Source organism: Glycine soja, chromosome 6, assembly GCF_004193775.1.
Source record: "Glycine soja cultivar W05 chromosome 6, ASM419377v2, whole genome shotgun sequence".
Classification (NCBI taxonomy): domain Eukaryota; kingdom Viridiplantae; phylum Streptophyta; class Magnoliopsida; order Fabales; family Fabaceae; genus Glycine; species Glycine soja.
In genome coordinates, this window is record NC_041007.1 from 17,433,493 (window position 1) to 17,448,477 (window position 14,985).

The following is a 14,985-nucleotide window of genomic DNA, read 5'->3' on the forward strand; positions in this document are numbered from 1 at the left end:
ACAGATTGTAAGTTGATGAATACTAACCAAATGTAGGGCTCATCTTTTATCAGTTCCAAACTCTTATATGAGTTTTGTTAGGAAACAAGTCAATCTTGTTGCTCACAAACTAGCTAGGGCATCAAAATTTCATGTTAGCTCTCATGATTTCATTTGCATTCCAACATATGTACTCAGTTATCCTTAAAAGATATGATTTTGTTTTGCCTAAAAAAAGAAAAAGATGAAGCTAGATATGATAATTTAAAAGACAAATCATAGAAAGCTGGAATTTTGTTACGACCCTTTGATAAATTTCCACTTTTTTCAAATTGGGAAATTAAAGAAAGAGATAGAGAGAACTAACCCCGTGGGTATGGAGGAGAAGGTCAAGCTTAAAAGCAAGAAAAGTGAAGGAGAAAAGTAAAGCATGAGTTAGTAGAGCTTGAATGGACATGGCCACTCTTCTCCAACTCATTACCCTCCTCTACATCTTCCCACAAGAAAGAGAAAAATGGACAAAACAAAAGCACTTGCTAACACAAACAAAAACAGAAACTCACGTATCTTTTTCTACTTCTCTCTTTTTTGGAAATTAATTTTCAAGATATTAAAAAAAATAGTTTCCAAAACTTAGTTTTCAGAAAGAGGATATTTTAGATTTTATGTTTTACAAAAAAAAACACGAAAAGGGATGTGTAAATAGTATACATAGGTACAAAAAGCAATTGTCGTAAATAGATAGGAGAATCCTCATGAAAGACTCGTGATTGTTTTCTGATTGGGCTTAGGCCTTGGGCTAGGTCTATAGTTGGGACTTATTATCTGGTTTTCCTTTTGTAACAGCTATAAATTATATAAATAAGAATTAAATATGTTTTGTCCTTTAAATATAGATGATTATTTTTTTAATCCTTAAAAAAAACTAATTTTATTACTACCTCAAATTTTTGAAAAGTTACTTTTAGTCTCTTTATTCATTATATTCATAGTTTCATATTTTGTGATGGTTTTTAACCATAAAAATTTATTTATTTTAAAAAATGATTTGTAGCAATTTTAAGCTGTCAACATATTTTACTCATATGATTTGGTGACTGTTTTTTACGAAATTCTTGGGTGGACACTAATCCAACACCTCATCCTTACACAAAACCAATCAAACATTTATGGTTAATAAATAAATAAAAAATCCAACCTATGAAATAAAGAAACTAACATTTCAAAAATAAATAAAATCCACGATTTTCTCTTCACTGTTATTTTAAGGTAAGTGGTTCTTCTTTTGTTTCTATATCAAATTCTTTGTCACATAATAAATTTGAAATTTGTCTGATAGAATTTGACATTTAAAACAAATAGATAAACAAAATTTGACATTTAAAATTTACATGACTTTGTCATGTTAAAAATGTTAACCAGTTTTTTAAAACCAACTTATGAGTGATGATGGGAAATGAAATGTCTATGCTATAAGCTTATTCTGTACGTTAATTACAAAGTTATTTTGTCCAAAAAAATTATTATCTTAATATAATAAAAATTATTTAGTCTGCCAAATTATGAATAAATACTAAATAGAAGAATTTGTATATATTTATAGTTTTGTATTTTGACTGAAATATATTTATAGATCTTATAAGGTATAATAATCATTTGGTTTTAATTTTATTATAATATTTATGTGATTTTTATTTACTTTATATGTGTGTACTGTACCAAAAAGTAAAAGAGAAAAAAATAGTCTCCATTGAAGACAAAGTATTATGGTGCTAATCTTTAAAAAATAGAGAAACACATGATAGATGCTTTGATATATAGAGAAATAAAAGGAAAGAGATAGGGTTAATGATTGGATTTGATTTGATTTATTAGTGGTAAACTTTTTATTGGTTATGTGTAAGGATGAGGTGTTAGGTTTATCTCTACTTAAGAATTTCTCATATCATTTTAAAGAAGAAATAAAAACATGAATGTGAAATTATTGTATTTTTTTACATATTTTTGACGATTTTAACTGTCATAAATTATTTTAAAACAATTAAATTAAAAATATATATTTCTAATGGTAAAAATCATCATAAATTATGACAAAATTAACATAAAGAATAAAAAAGACCAAGAGTAATTTCTTAAAATTTTGAAAAACTAATAAAAAATAAATTTTTAAGGACTAAAAAAATAATTACTCAAATTTAAATAACGAAAATCATATTTAAACCTATAAAATAATAATAAAAATAGGTTGCATGAGTTACTGTTCTTATTACACACATTCTGTTTACATTAAAAAAAACCCAAAAATTAAAGAATTTTTTTATAGGATTCATAAACGGGAGGGTATGGGATGTAACAAGACAAACTTCTTATTCAAGTAATATTAATACTATCTCCATCAAATTAGATTTAGTTTTAACTACCAAATGTGTTTGCTGCATATATTGCACAATACTTGAAGACTACAACTCGTCCACATACAAATATTAATTCAGCTATTTTGACTGACTTGTATATTGGCGTAGAGTTTTGAAATTTGATTTGGTGATCCAAGTTGTAAATTTGAAATTTGTAAGAAAATGGAAGCAAATTTTACATATATACTTTGGATATATTGTATTAGAATTTTGATGAAATTTTTAGAAAGTATCATGCTTGATTACTGATTGATGGACAGTCTAAATAACAATGTAAAACCATCGTAGTTCCTCTGTACATGAAAATAGACGGATCATAACAATCATGCCCAAATCACTCTCAAAATTCATCCATTCAGGATTACACGAGAAGGACACAGGCTTATCCATGTCATTGGATACAAACTTAGTAGCCACGAATTGTATTGATGATGGTGTTGTGCCACGGGTCAGAGAGGTGCTGCAATAGGTTCTCAAATGGTCCTTTGCCTGTCACGTTGTGTTGAACTATGAATCCCAAGAATGCCAACATAGCCAATCTCCCTACACAAATTATAACCAAACAAGGTCAGGTAAACAATTTCACACAAAAAATAAAAAATAAAAATGAATAAATAAATAAGGTTTAACTACTCATCTTAATCTGATCCCAATGCGTATAATCTTTAGGGTTTAGTCCATATACCTAAAAACTATTTGTTTTCAATCTCTACACGTATACTCTTGACTAGTTTTAGTACTTCGCATAAATTTTTTAATTCGTTTTAGTCCCTACAATTTGGGACGGTAGGAAATAAAACGGATTAAAAAGTGTATGATTGTATGTATAGAGGCTAAATCAAGTAGTTTTCAAGTATAGTGACTAAAACCTAAGGAATTTTAGGGTATAAGTACTATTAAACCTGTGAATGAATTTTCTAGGAAGAGATAACAAAGAGCATGTACCATTGGCAAGTTCCTTCTCCTTGGCCTCCAAAGTAGGTGCAAAGTTCAAGGGGTTAAACACACTACCAGGGTATCCACACTCATGTTGGGGCAAGCTGTATTGCTTGAAGATGGGGTCTTGGTTGACAGAGCCAGGGTTCTTGATGTCCTGCCATCTCCGGATCTCGACGTAGTGGAACAAGATGAACTCGATCACAAAGAGGGTCGACGATGAAGCAAAGTACTCCGATTTCCCAGCATCATACCATTGAGGGGCATTGATGATTCCAATCTTGGTGAAAACCTCAGGAAGTAGCATTCCTGCAACACCCAACATGGCCCAACGTCCATTCACAAGCTCGGCTTGAACGTACCACCTCAAGTTCTCTGGGTCCTCAGCTAGTCCCAGAGGGTCAAATCCATTGTCACCAGGAAGACTAATAGTACCACAAAACATTTGTGTTAATAATTATAATGAGTACATCCATGAATTTTCAGTTGGAAGAATAGATACATACATAAATATGTAGGAAAAGAAAGTTTCACAAACTATGTATGTGATTTGTGTTACCATTCAAAAGAAACTTATACTTAGACTATAGTATTATTTGATTGAGTTATACTTTTATGGCTTGTTTTCACAGAAAAAATACACACTGTCAACGAATTAAAAATAACTCTAGTTTAAGTAGATTTTTAATTTTGGACAAATTTTAGATTTAAAATTTTCAAAAGTGTTATTATATATATGTTGTTCTCTGATAAGAATTAGAGTTTCATCTCAATAATTTATAATGACCTCTGACAGAAACCTCTATTACAAAGATTACTGAAGTAGAACTTCATTTCTAATTTTAGAGCAGTACTAAAGTACATATGAAATTACATTTTACCATTTATGTCAGTGAAAATTTTAATTACACTACCAAGTCATCAAGAATCATCTAGATATAATTTTTAATTATTAAAAAAAATCAACCATCTTTATCATACCAATGTAAGTAGATTCTACTTAAGCTCTATTTTAATCTAATCCTAACACGAAATAAGTTTTCAAATTCATCCTCGTACGTGACATTATTATTAGTAATTCAGTCCGGATCAGCACATATATATAAAGAATGAAATTAAACCCATATAGAAACCAGAATTTGGTTAAATTCGACTTTATATGACACCTAATTTAAAATCCTATTGTGTCTAAGAAAAATTAAAAATAAAAGTACATGCAATGACAAAAAGTTTAAATAAACGTTCAGTGTGTATATGAATGTGATGATGCATAACTAAAAGTTTGTTCAAGTATAAATACTATAAAATACAAACAATGATAATTACTTACGTGCCATTGAGGTAAGTTGGGGAGGCCAAGCCAGGTAACCACTCTCCCTTCTTGGCTTCAACCTTGAAAGAGGCAGAAGGAGGGCACCCCATTGGCCTCATAGTCACTTCCCGGTTGAGTTTACCGGAAGAGCCGGTCAGAAACCTCGATTTCGAGGCACATGGCCGGAAAATCGCGGCGGAGGCTTGGGTTGTGACGGTGGCCATGGTGGTGACACACTGGCAGTGGCAAGGAAGAAATTTTAAGAAAACAATAAGAGTGAGGTGGTTTTTGTTTTGTACATGGCTTAGGCTTATTTCATGTGTTATTTTTCCTTTCGGAGCCATTCATGTGGTTCGTGTGTTCCGATAGCGCTGCGCCGTTGATTCTCGCGATATTTGGGATCGGACGGTCTACAAGAGTTTCTGGCTTATCCTTTTATCCCAACGTTATATCCACAAATCCATTTCTACGATGTTGTTGGTTGGGAAAAGATTCTGTGGGGCCTCGAAATGCCACGTTGCGTGATAGATGAAAGGGGTTGAAATATCGTCGTCACCCAATTATTGGTAGCCATCTGGCTCATTGGCTTACCATTTTGTTCGATTCTAGCTAAGACATATCCATGGTTAAGTGCTTGTGATATGTAAAGGAGGAGTTTAGCAACACAATTTTTTTGACAAGTAAATCACTAATTTAATTCTTGAAATTATAATAGTATAGTAAGTTAAGTTAGTTAAATGGTAAAATAATTATATATTATTAATCAATTTAATTTGTTACATGTAGAGATCCTACTTGACTACTAGAATATAATTGTTTAATAAAGAATACTTGTGATATATAAAAAATATTAATTTAATTTTTGAAACTGTATTAAATGATTAAATTGGTCTCTAATATATGTAAAATGATAAAATGGTTCATAAAATCATATATTATTAATTAATTTAGTCTTTAAAATTACAATAGTGGTCAAAATGATTTCTAAAATTAAAAAGTCTAACTACACTTTTTGTCTCTTAACTTTCAAAATTTTACAAATAATATTCCCAATTTTTCTCTAGCACATTTTGTCACTAAATTTAATCCTATTTGACAATTTCGTTGACATGGCAAGGGAATATAGTGTTTAGAAAAAAAAATTAATCATATCTTTACCTTCTATTTAAAAAAATCACCTAAAGTGCAATTATTTATGTCTTAAGAAAATGGTAAAAGTGTTAATGATAGGATTTGAACCCTTCCGGCATATGGAGGCTAGAATTTAATTATACAATTTGGGGACTATAATAGAATTTATTTATGGGACAGAATTCGTACATCATGTGTAATTTTATAGACTTATATTAAATCTTATCTGTTAAAATGAATTAATTTAACGGCAAAAGTTATTTGACTTTTTTTAAAAAGAATATTTTAATGAGTCACGTGACTTTGAATTATTTTTTTTTCATAATCTTATTCAATTTCTTTTAAAAATAATCTTATTCAATTGAAGCTTGTGCAAGAATACTAATTGAATCAATCGACTTCAGACGTGATTGAGAGACCCTTTCACGCTGTTATCCAAAAATTTCCAGCCAATGATAAAAGGAGGTATTCCTGGATATTTCAATTGTATCAGTTCTCCACCCTTTCACATTCAATCCCAAATTGCTGAATCAATTCTTAACCCTTTTATGTCAATACTGAACCCACAATTTCAATCGGTATAGTAGCACAAGCTTCAATCGAATTAATCTTCACTTTGTTCAAGTGTTGAGACGAGAGTTAAAATTAGTAGTTCTCCTTTTTAATTCTATTAATCACAACCATTTTGTTGTAGAAAAAATCCATCCACAGAAACGAAATGAAACTCCAATTGAATGACAGATTCACATTGCATATCCAATTTCGTATTAATGGTGATGAGAGAGAAAGAAAATGAAGATGCATCCATTAAATTAGCCAAGAACAAACCGGTCCCGAGGATGAGAAACAACAGAGCACATGACTTGGTAATTTTAATTTAAATTTAGTTATCCTATTTATTTTAGTTTACTAATTTGATCTCATGTAATTACAATTTTATTATTTTAGTCACCAACTCTTAAATTAGACATTAACTATTAATTAATTATCGTCACTATGTGATGCTTTTATTGAACCTCAAAACCTTCTCCCTGTGGTCACCCTAAAATCATGTTCCCTAAAAGCAAATAACTTTTATCTACGGATGGCAATGGCGACGCACGATGATGTATAAATTCCTGGGTTTAAATCATCTCAGCTATGCAATGTCTATCACGGTTTGCAACAATTGCTAGAAACAGCACAATGTTCAGGATGCAAATACCACAAAATGTTGTCATTTGTTCTTTTCATTATTTATTATCCCTAAGGTCGTAAATTCCTGGGTTTAGCACGACATATATTACTCTCTTGTCTGTACAATTTTCACTTCTTAATGTTTTTTTTATGGGAGGATTTTTTTTTTACCAAATCAAGGGAAAAAGAAATAGATTTTAAAGGAGTAAATATTCCCCCATTTACATTTTAATTTTACTCTGTTAGAGATTTTTCCATAACTTTTTCACTTCAAAATAAGACAATTGAGAATAAACAAGGAAGAGTGAGAAGCTAAAGCTCGAGCTTAAGTTCCTCTTTCTCGGTGCTGAGAAAGTGAAGAATGTAAGGGGTGACTCGAATAACAACAACCCATGCCCCGAACATGGCCACGTGAGATTTCAGCTGCTTTGTCTGGCTTGCGCATGAACATTCATAGAAACATGATGATGCCTTCTTCTCTGATCTGATTTCGCTTAAACCCTAACTCTCAATCTTGATTGAATCAAGATAAATAATCAAACATCAATATCTAATTTTAGAGTTAGGGATTAAAATAACAACGAGATTAATGAGAAACTCAATTAATGAATTGAATTAAAGGAAAATTAATTTTAATTTTTAATAAAATGATTTTAGCCAGTTGGATTAATTTATGTCAATGGATAAGATTTTGTAACTATTGCTAAATACACCTTCCCACACTTTTTACACCTATTTTCTTTTTTATTGAACTTTTTTTCTTCAGAAATACCCTTACTTCTTTGACTCCTTTTATCTAGCTATACCTCAATATCAGTCACCCCCTACCCCCATAAAGATATTTGTTTCTTTGAGTAATTCCGAAAATAAATATCACTTTTCTTTTTGAAAATAAAATCTTAATGGCGTGAAATCACTTTAATTGGCACACTTCCATGATGTAATGTTGGACTTGTATGGAAGAATAGCATCAAATTGCATGGCTACACCGCATGATATAATGTCGGACTTGTATGGAAGCATCGCATCAAGTTTTACCAATCAAAGTGAATGAGTGAAATCAAATAGATCAATTTCTCTTCCTCCTCTGTTGGTCCCAAGTGTGTGTGTGTGTGTGAGTGGATAGCACCAAGTTTTGCCAATCAAAGTGAATGAGTGAAATCAACCAAAGTTGTTATTTAGAGCACGACTTCAATGGTTTAAAATAAATAAATAAAATTACAAAATCATGATTTGAATGACGACTTTATTAAGTTAATTTATAAAAAAAAATTGTAAAAGTCATATATGCTTTTAAATTTAGTTAAAGCAAAGTCGTGTTTTAAAATACTACTTATTCCTTCTCTGTAATAAATTTGAAAAAACACCCATTCTAGTACTTTTATATAATAAAAAAAACTCCTTGAAGGTTAAAAAGCCAGAAAAGAGAGCTTGTTGAGGTAAAGAAACACTTTGGAACTAACAAGGAGCGTAATTTTATTCCTTACATGTCATACATTCACTTTTACACTCACTAAATTACATAAAGTTGAAGACAATGACTTCCTATAGAAGCAAAAACGCTTCTGTCTCTTTCCTATTCTATTCTCAGTCGCTAAGCTAGAAAAATATCACTTTTTTCTCATATTCCAATTGTGGATGACATAACATAACACCACGAACCACACAACAAACGAAATTGGCGGGTGGTAGGTAAACCTTAAACATCCACCCCTGCCCCCTAATTAAACTATCTCTGCCTTTTTCAAATGCTAGGCAGAACAAAATTCCTCACAAAACACAATTCAAATGACAAGGAAAAAGGACCATCCTAAAATAAGCCCCTTCCATCACTCAACTCCTATATATCATCATATTACTTAATTTTTCTTCTATATACCAACAAATACTATAATTTTAGCTATTAAATGTAAAAGGGTCTATGTTGTTTGCTTAAATGAATTGATGGCCATTGAAGGTTTGGCCAAAGGACCAACTTGAGGGTGCAACATTATTAGAGACCACGGTGCGCCCGTCGCTAGCCGTAACCTTGAAGGAGAGGCTTTGTCCATTGAGATAGGCGTTGCTTTGCCAGTTCTGGCCCCAATTTCTGGTCATTGGTTGCCAATTTGTTCTTGAGCCTTTGATGGAAACTGCATGAATATCACCAACACCTCCAACGTTGGAAATTAGGACTAGGTTGAAGTATGAGTGGCCGTTGATGGTGAATCTGATTCCCCCTCTCTTTAGGCAAGGGACCCTATACGTTATCAAATAAAAAAAAAAAAAGAAAAAGAAGATAAAGAATCAGAATGTTTGGACAAAAAGGTGGCAAACTTAGGTATCCAGATAAAAGGGGTGCGGTCACTTGGTAAATGGAATATATTCCTAGTCACAAAATCACTAGAACTTGAACGTGGCGAATCTATTATTTTATCAAAAATTCAAAAAACAAAATTAGGTGAAAAGAAAAGAATCTGACAATCTTGACAATTTTCAACTGTCATGGGAAAAAGCTGTTGAACTCTAGAACAACTGTCTTTGGAAAAAGCTGTGGAACTCTAGAAAACCTTATCGATCAGCTCACCAACTTTGTTTGTTTGGATAAAAATTTACAAACTTAAGTTTGAGTTAAATTTAAGTTTGCAAACTGATTTTGCAAAAGTAATTCAAGTCTTGCTTCTTCAAAACAGAGTTTTGAAACAAAATTTTATTATTCAAACATACTTTCAAAAGTACTTAAAACATGTCACGAAACAAAATTTATTCTCCAAATTGAGTTAGAAACACCCCAAATGAAAAACCAAATATATCGTTCAAAAAGTCATTGTTTGATAAGAAATACTTAGTTCTGAGCCTTTATAATAATAGGATCATGGGAATTCTAATTTATATCCCAAGATTACAATTTACAGTGTATTACACATGTAAGAAAAAAAAAAAACCTTAACAAAAGAACAGTTAGAATCAAGAAATAAAAAAAGTCACAAGAATAATCTGCACGTACTGCTGACTTTATTTGTATATGTATAATTTCTTGTGAGCAATATTAATTCCTTGGCCAAAAAACAAAAGGAGCCTTGAAAAACATCAATTATAACAAAGGAAAAAAATATTCTCTACCATGCTTCAGACATATGGGTACAGTGCCTAGATGTGTCAAAATCATCAGTTACCAGATTTTTGTTTTATTAGGCATTAGAATTAGATGACTCAAGCAACACAGACAAGATTTTTTATTATAAAATTTCAAAATACCCTGTGAACAAGAAAACTTAAGACAAATGATATTATTTATTTTTATAAAAAAAAAAATTAGGTGAGTTAATCCCAAGGACTAGCCGGGACTAGAGAACAGGCCTTAAGGCTCACTCAAGAAGCACAGCAAGAATAGCCCTCATGGGATATGAATCCGTTTCTTATTAATTGTATTAATCTTTGTTGGTAGTTAACAGAAAAATAACGATAATTGTAACTACCTTCGGTAAGCCACGGGTACTATTCCAGCTTTGTATTGAGCAATTTGTTGGAAAATAGGTTGGGAAAGGTCGAAGTGGTGAAGGGGAGGGTTGCACCATCCACCTGCATTATTAGGGAGTGCATTGTTTGGGGGACAGAAATTGGTTGCAGTTACAATAACTGAGCGTGGAAGGCACCACCTTTGGTCATTAACACACCTAATCTCGAAACATGCCCCACAGCTTAAACCATTGTTGAACAAGGCTGTGCTCAAAGCAGCAGTGTTTGTTCCATAGCCCTGGCTGTACAAGTTCCCATATCCACATGCTCCACCTGCAACAAAGCACATAAGTTTATACTAGAAATTATGGTGAGGTATTTCTTCATAAAAATTATCTGCTTTTAATTTCTTAAGAGGGTTATTAATTAGGAGTATAACATAGATGATAATATAAATTATTTGTAATTAGATAATAACAAAAAAAACATTAATTTACACTCTTTCTACATATATTATATTAAGAGAAAATAAGCTATCCAGTGACAATTAATGTATTATATATAATAAGTTTATTAATTTTTATAATTATTATTTAAAAAGTCAAATCAATATTGCTTTATGTTTTGTCACTATTAAACTCATTATTTATTTTTAAAAATGACATAAAATAGAAAATGTGAAAAAAATTGTTTCTTGTTTTGTAATAATTACAAAATGTGTGGCATGAATGAAGTGTTACTCACCCATGGTGCCAGAGGCATCACCCCCTCCATAGAAGGTTGCATGAGCATCCATCCAACCATAACCAGAAGCTGAAACTGATGAACCCAGCTGAGAGAGAAATCCCACCAAGAGAAGTCCCAAAAGCACCATCTTTTAAAGCCTTCTCAAATATCTGAGTTATAAATAGAGTAACAACTTAATAGAGAAAGAGAGAGAACGAGAGATAGTATGACTTCTGAGGAAAACCAAAGGAGCATAGGTGGGATATAAATAGATGTTGTGAGGGTTCAAAGACGGGTTCTTTCTTTGTCCAACGTCATGCCAACAAACTGACACATTTGAGAGGTGTGTGGACCCAAAACCGCCAAAGTGTAGTTATTTCTCTTTTTTTAAATATTAACTAGTGTTCTTAAAATATTTGTTAAAAAATTTAAATTTTTTTATTTGAATATATAAAATTGTGTTACTTATGATTTTTTTTTATACTCTTTTATGATCACAATAAATATATATTTTTTAAAATTATTTTAAATTAGGAATTTTTTTTTTTTTGTCTCGAGGGACAATTAATGCACTATTCCTGAAACCACGAGGTTTTAAGTGCCTTTTGTGTGTGTGTTTTGGTATTTGCTACTCAAAACCAAGGTTTTCAAGTACTATTTGCTACCCAAAACCAAGGTTTCCAAAAAAATGGTACACAACCGTGATTTTTGCCTCAACACTTAGGTTCAGTGGGGTCCTTGACTACAGCACCACTACTAGTGTGTTTGGATATCTCTTAGAATTAATTTTGGTGAAAAATTGAAAAGGCTGAAGCAATTATATGTTGCTTTGGCCTTCAACTTAATTTTAGAATTGATTTTAGTAGAATTGAAAGTTAATTTAAACATATACTACTGTGACAACATTAATCGCATTTGTTTACAATTTCTGATAATATCAAGTATTATGATAAAATTCTGATCACAACTACAATTTAAAACCTTCTCCAAAACCGAGATTCAGAATTCAAACATTTAGGCTATTATGATGATGTGCAAGTAAAAGTTGTTGTTGCCACTAGCAAGCAACGAGCCATCACTTGTTTCCAATTTGCAGCATCAACTAGTCCTGTTTGTTTGCATAGTTCTGCTTTACTCATTAACCGAATTTGCTCAATTTGTTACCAATTAGAGCGAATGTGAATTAGCCCTTTGAACTTAAAATGAACATTCACACACGCATGTCAGTGTATTTGGAACATATAAAATTACACAGGTCGTATAGTTTCCAAGATAAATAATGAAACAACAAAAGATTCTTAACTAACGGTTTAAAGTTAAATTACTAGAATCGAGAAAACTGGCATAACTTTTTTATTAGCCAGGCAACCGAAAGTGCTCTTAAAATAGAATATATTAATGCATGAGAGCTTATGAGTTATACGTAATCTGCATATATTAAGTATTAACTAATTATAACTGTCACCTATGGCTATTATGAGAGGATGAAGTGAACAATGTAAATTTGAAAACTGATGATTAAAGCACCAATTAATACTTCTCACCAAACTCTGCTCCGTCCAAAAATATATTCAAAGTTCAAAGCCAATTTATGGGTTTGGCAATTTTCCTTTCACATTGTGTCAAAGTTTGAATTTCAGCTATATATAGTTATTTATGATACCGGAAAAAAAATCACAACAACCTCTGAAGAACTGAATTAATGTAGTAACATGGTGGGTTCACTGGGTTTGACGACTTACTAAGGCGATTCCACACTTTTAGACACTTAAATTCAAATGGGAAAAGGATGAGAACTGAGATAGGGTAACGCAGCACGTGGTGATGCGGTGAGTGATGTGAAGTTACGTTCAGAGAACAAAAACACAGACCAAACTCATTCATTTTTTTTTATGCAGAACTAATTCATTAATATGTACATTTTAAAACAAGTATCCTCTGCTATCCTGTACTCAAAGCAATTTTGCTCGAGCCAACTACATAAAACTATTAGGGCTGACAAATTAAATTTTGCAATTACATTATTAACATTTCAACTTGAGATATCTAATTAAACTTAAAAAATTAATAATTTTATATTAATTGATCCACACTCTTTGTTGTATACTGTTATTAACTCATTCATATGCTATTGCACATTGGTTCAATAGAAAGCTGAATTCACAATATCAACTTGGAGTTAAAGTTACAGTGGCATGTGGAAAATATCCCTAATTAATTTATAATTTGAAAAATTAATGAGCGTCCACATTCCAAACTTGTTTAGAAAAGCTAAATAAGAAAATGGTAAATAAAAAAAATGTTAACAATTAATATTAAATATTTAATTTTATGTAATATTTAATGTTTAATATTTGTATGATCCTTAAGCAGAGCGGCACTCATAATCAAAACAATTCCTTTACCATGTGAGTGGTATTTTCTTGTTATATTTTATATGTACTTTAGCTTCCACTCTTGTATTGAAAGCATTATCTCTTTCTTTTTCATTATTCTCCTCTGATGAGCTCAGTGGTACTGCTGTATCTACGGCCATTCTTGTTTGTTATGTTTTATTCAATTTACCCATATCGAATAATGTTAGCATATATTTTTTCCCTTCAATAGCTTGGTCGCTAATCTTCTTAGGTGTAAAGGACAAAAGATAACATAGCCATTTTTTAAATATAAAATGATATATTATATATTTAACACTTTTCTTCTTCTTTTTGTATGTATAAAATTATTGTATATATTATATATACACAATATTTATTTATAATATTTTCTATAATACAATTTTTTTCTCTATATCTCTTTTTATCATATTATTTAGCACTTTTATTGTTCTTTTTGTATATGTATAAAGTTATTGTATAAACATAATTTCTCAATATTAAAATAAATGCTAATAAGATAAAATACTTTACTATACCTTACACACCATATATCAGTGTTATTGTAAAGAATCTTTGTCTTCTTTAAAACTTTGAAAATTAATTTTCTATGACAAGAAAAGGTATATTATTACATTATACCCCATATATGTTAAGCTTTTTTTTAATATTCTTAATATTATGAATACATACATACATATATATATATATATATATATATAACTCATGTTTCTTCACCCAATAGTTTTTACTTTTGAAATACTTAACTCGTGATAAATGGTCTAGAAATCCAATCCTTCTCACCTTCATCTTTTAAATATAATTTGAATTTTAATTATAAAAAAAAAAGAAGATATGGAATATGCGTGCTTTATTCTAATTTCAAATCTAAAAAATTCTTGGGTGAAGAAACATGTTAGAAATACAATATAAAATTATTAATATATTTTCAAAAACAATTTAAATTTTTTAAAACAATTGGATGAGCACAAACCATGAAAGAAGCTCCAAATCAATTCCAATGGTTGAATGAGATGGTGTAATAGTAATACGATGTATTATTTATCTATTTACTTTGCCCCTAAGGTAAGAGATGCTATAGTGACAGTGAAAGTTGAAAGAGTGTATATAAAAGTGAACAAAAACAAAATGTGAACGTAAGTTAGTGATGTGGGAGTAATAGAAAAAGGTGTAAGCTAGCTAGGAAAGGAAAGAAACACAAATTAACATTTAACACTTCAACACAGTGACGTTGATGAACGTGTTGGGCTGTGGAGGTGGAAGCTAAAGGTGGTGGGTCTATGCAAGTGCACGTAGCAGCACATGCACACATTCTTGTTGTTGGGCTCAAAATGCAAAGTTTCAACGATGAAAATAGAGCCATTTGTAAGTGCTTTCTCATTTGCACGTATTGGTATTCATTTGTGTGCTGTTTGGGAAAATAACCAACCAAGGGATGTTGATATTTTGGAATAGAAAAATAAAAGAATTTAGGAAA

General features: G+C 30.9%; 2 protein-coding genes and 1 pseudogene across 2 annotated transcripts; all 3 read right to left on the reverse strand.

Annotated features, from left to right (window-relative positions):
* Positions 1–2,577: 2,577 nt before the first annotated feature.
* LOC114416555 (chlorophyll a-b binding protein P4, chloroplastic) lies at positions 2,578–4,933 on the reverse strand. The gene is made up of 3 exons (XM_028381460.1): positions 4,660–4,933; positions 3,339–3,754; positions 2,578–2,936 (listed from the first exon to the last, which is right to left on the reverse strand). The coding sequence occupies exons 1-3, from the start codon at positions 4,863–4,865 to the stop codon at positions 2,800–2,802; spliced, it is 759 nt and encodes a 252-aa protein (XP_028237261.1). The 5' UTR covers positions 4,866–4,933; the 3' UTR covers positions 2,578–2,799.
* A 2,317-nt stretch (positions 4,934–7,250) lies between these two features.
* Positions 7,251–7,411, reverse strand: LOC114414383 (annotated as a pseudogene).
* Positions 7,412–8,399: 988 nt separating this feature from the next.
* LOC114416556 (expansin-A15-like) lies at positions 8,400–11,357 on the reverse strand. The gene is made up of 3 exons (XM_028381461.1): positions 11,131–11,357; positions 10,407–10,719; positions 8,400–9,187 (listed from the first exon to the last, which is right to left on the reverse strand). The coding sequence occupies exons 1-3, from the start codon at positions 11,258–11,260 to the stop codon at positions 8,881–8,883; spliced, it is 750 nt and encodes a 249-aa protein (XP_028237262.1). The 5' UTR covers positions 11,261–11,357; the 3' UTR covers positions 8,400–8,880.
* Between the last annotated feature and the right edge of the window lie 3,628 nt (positions 11,358–14,985).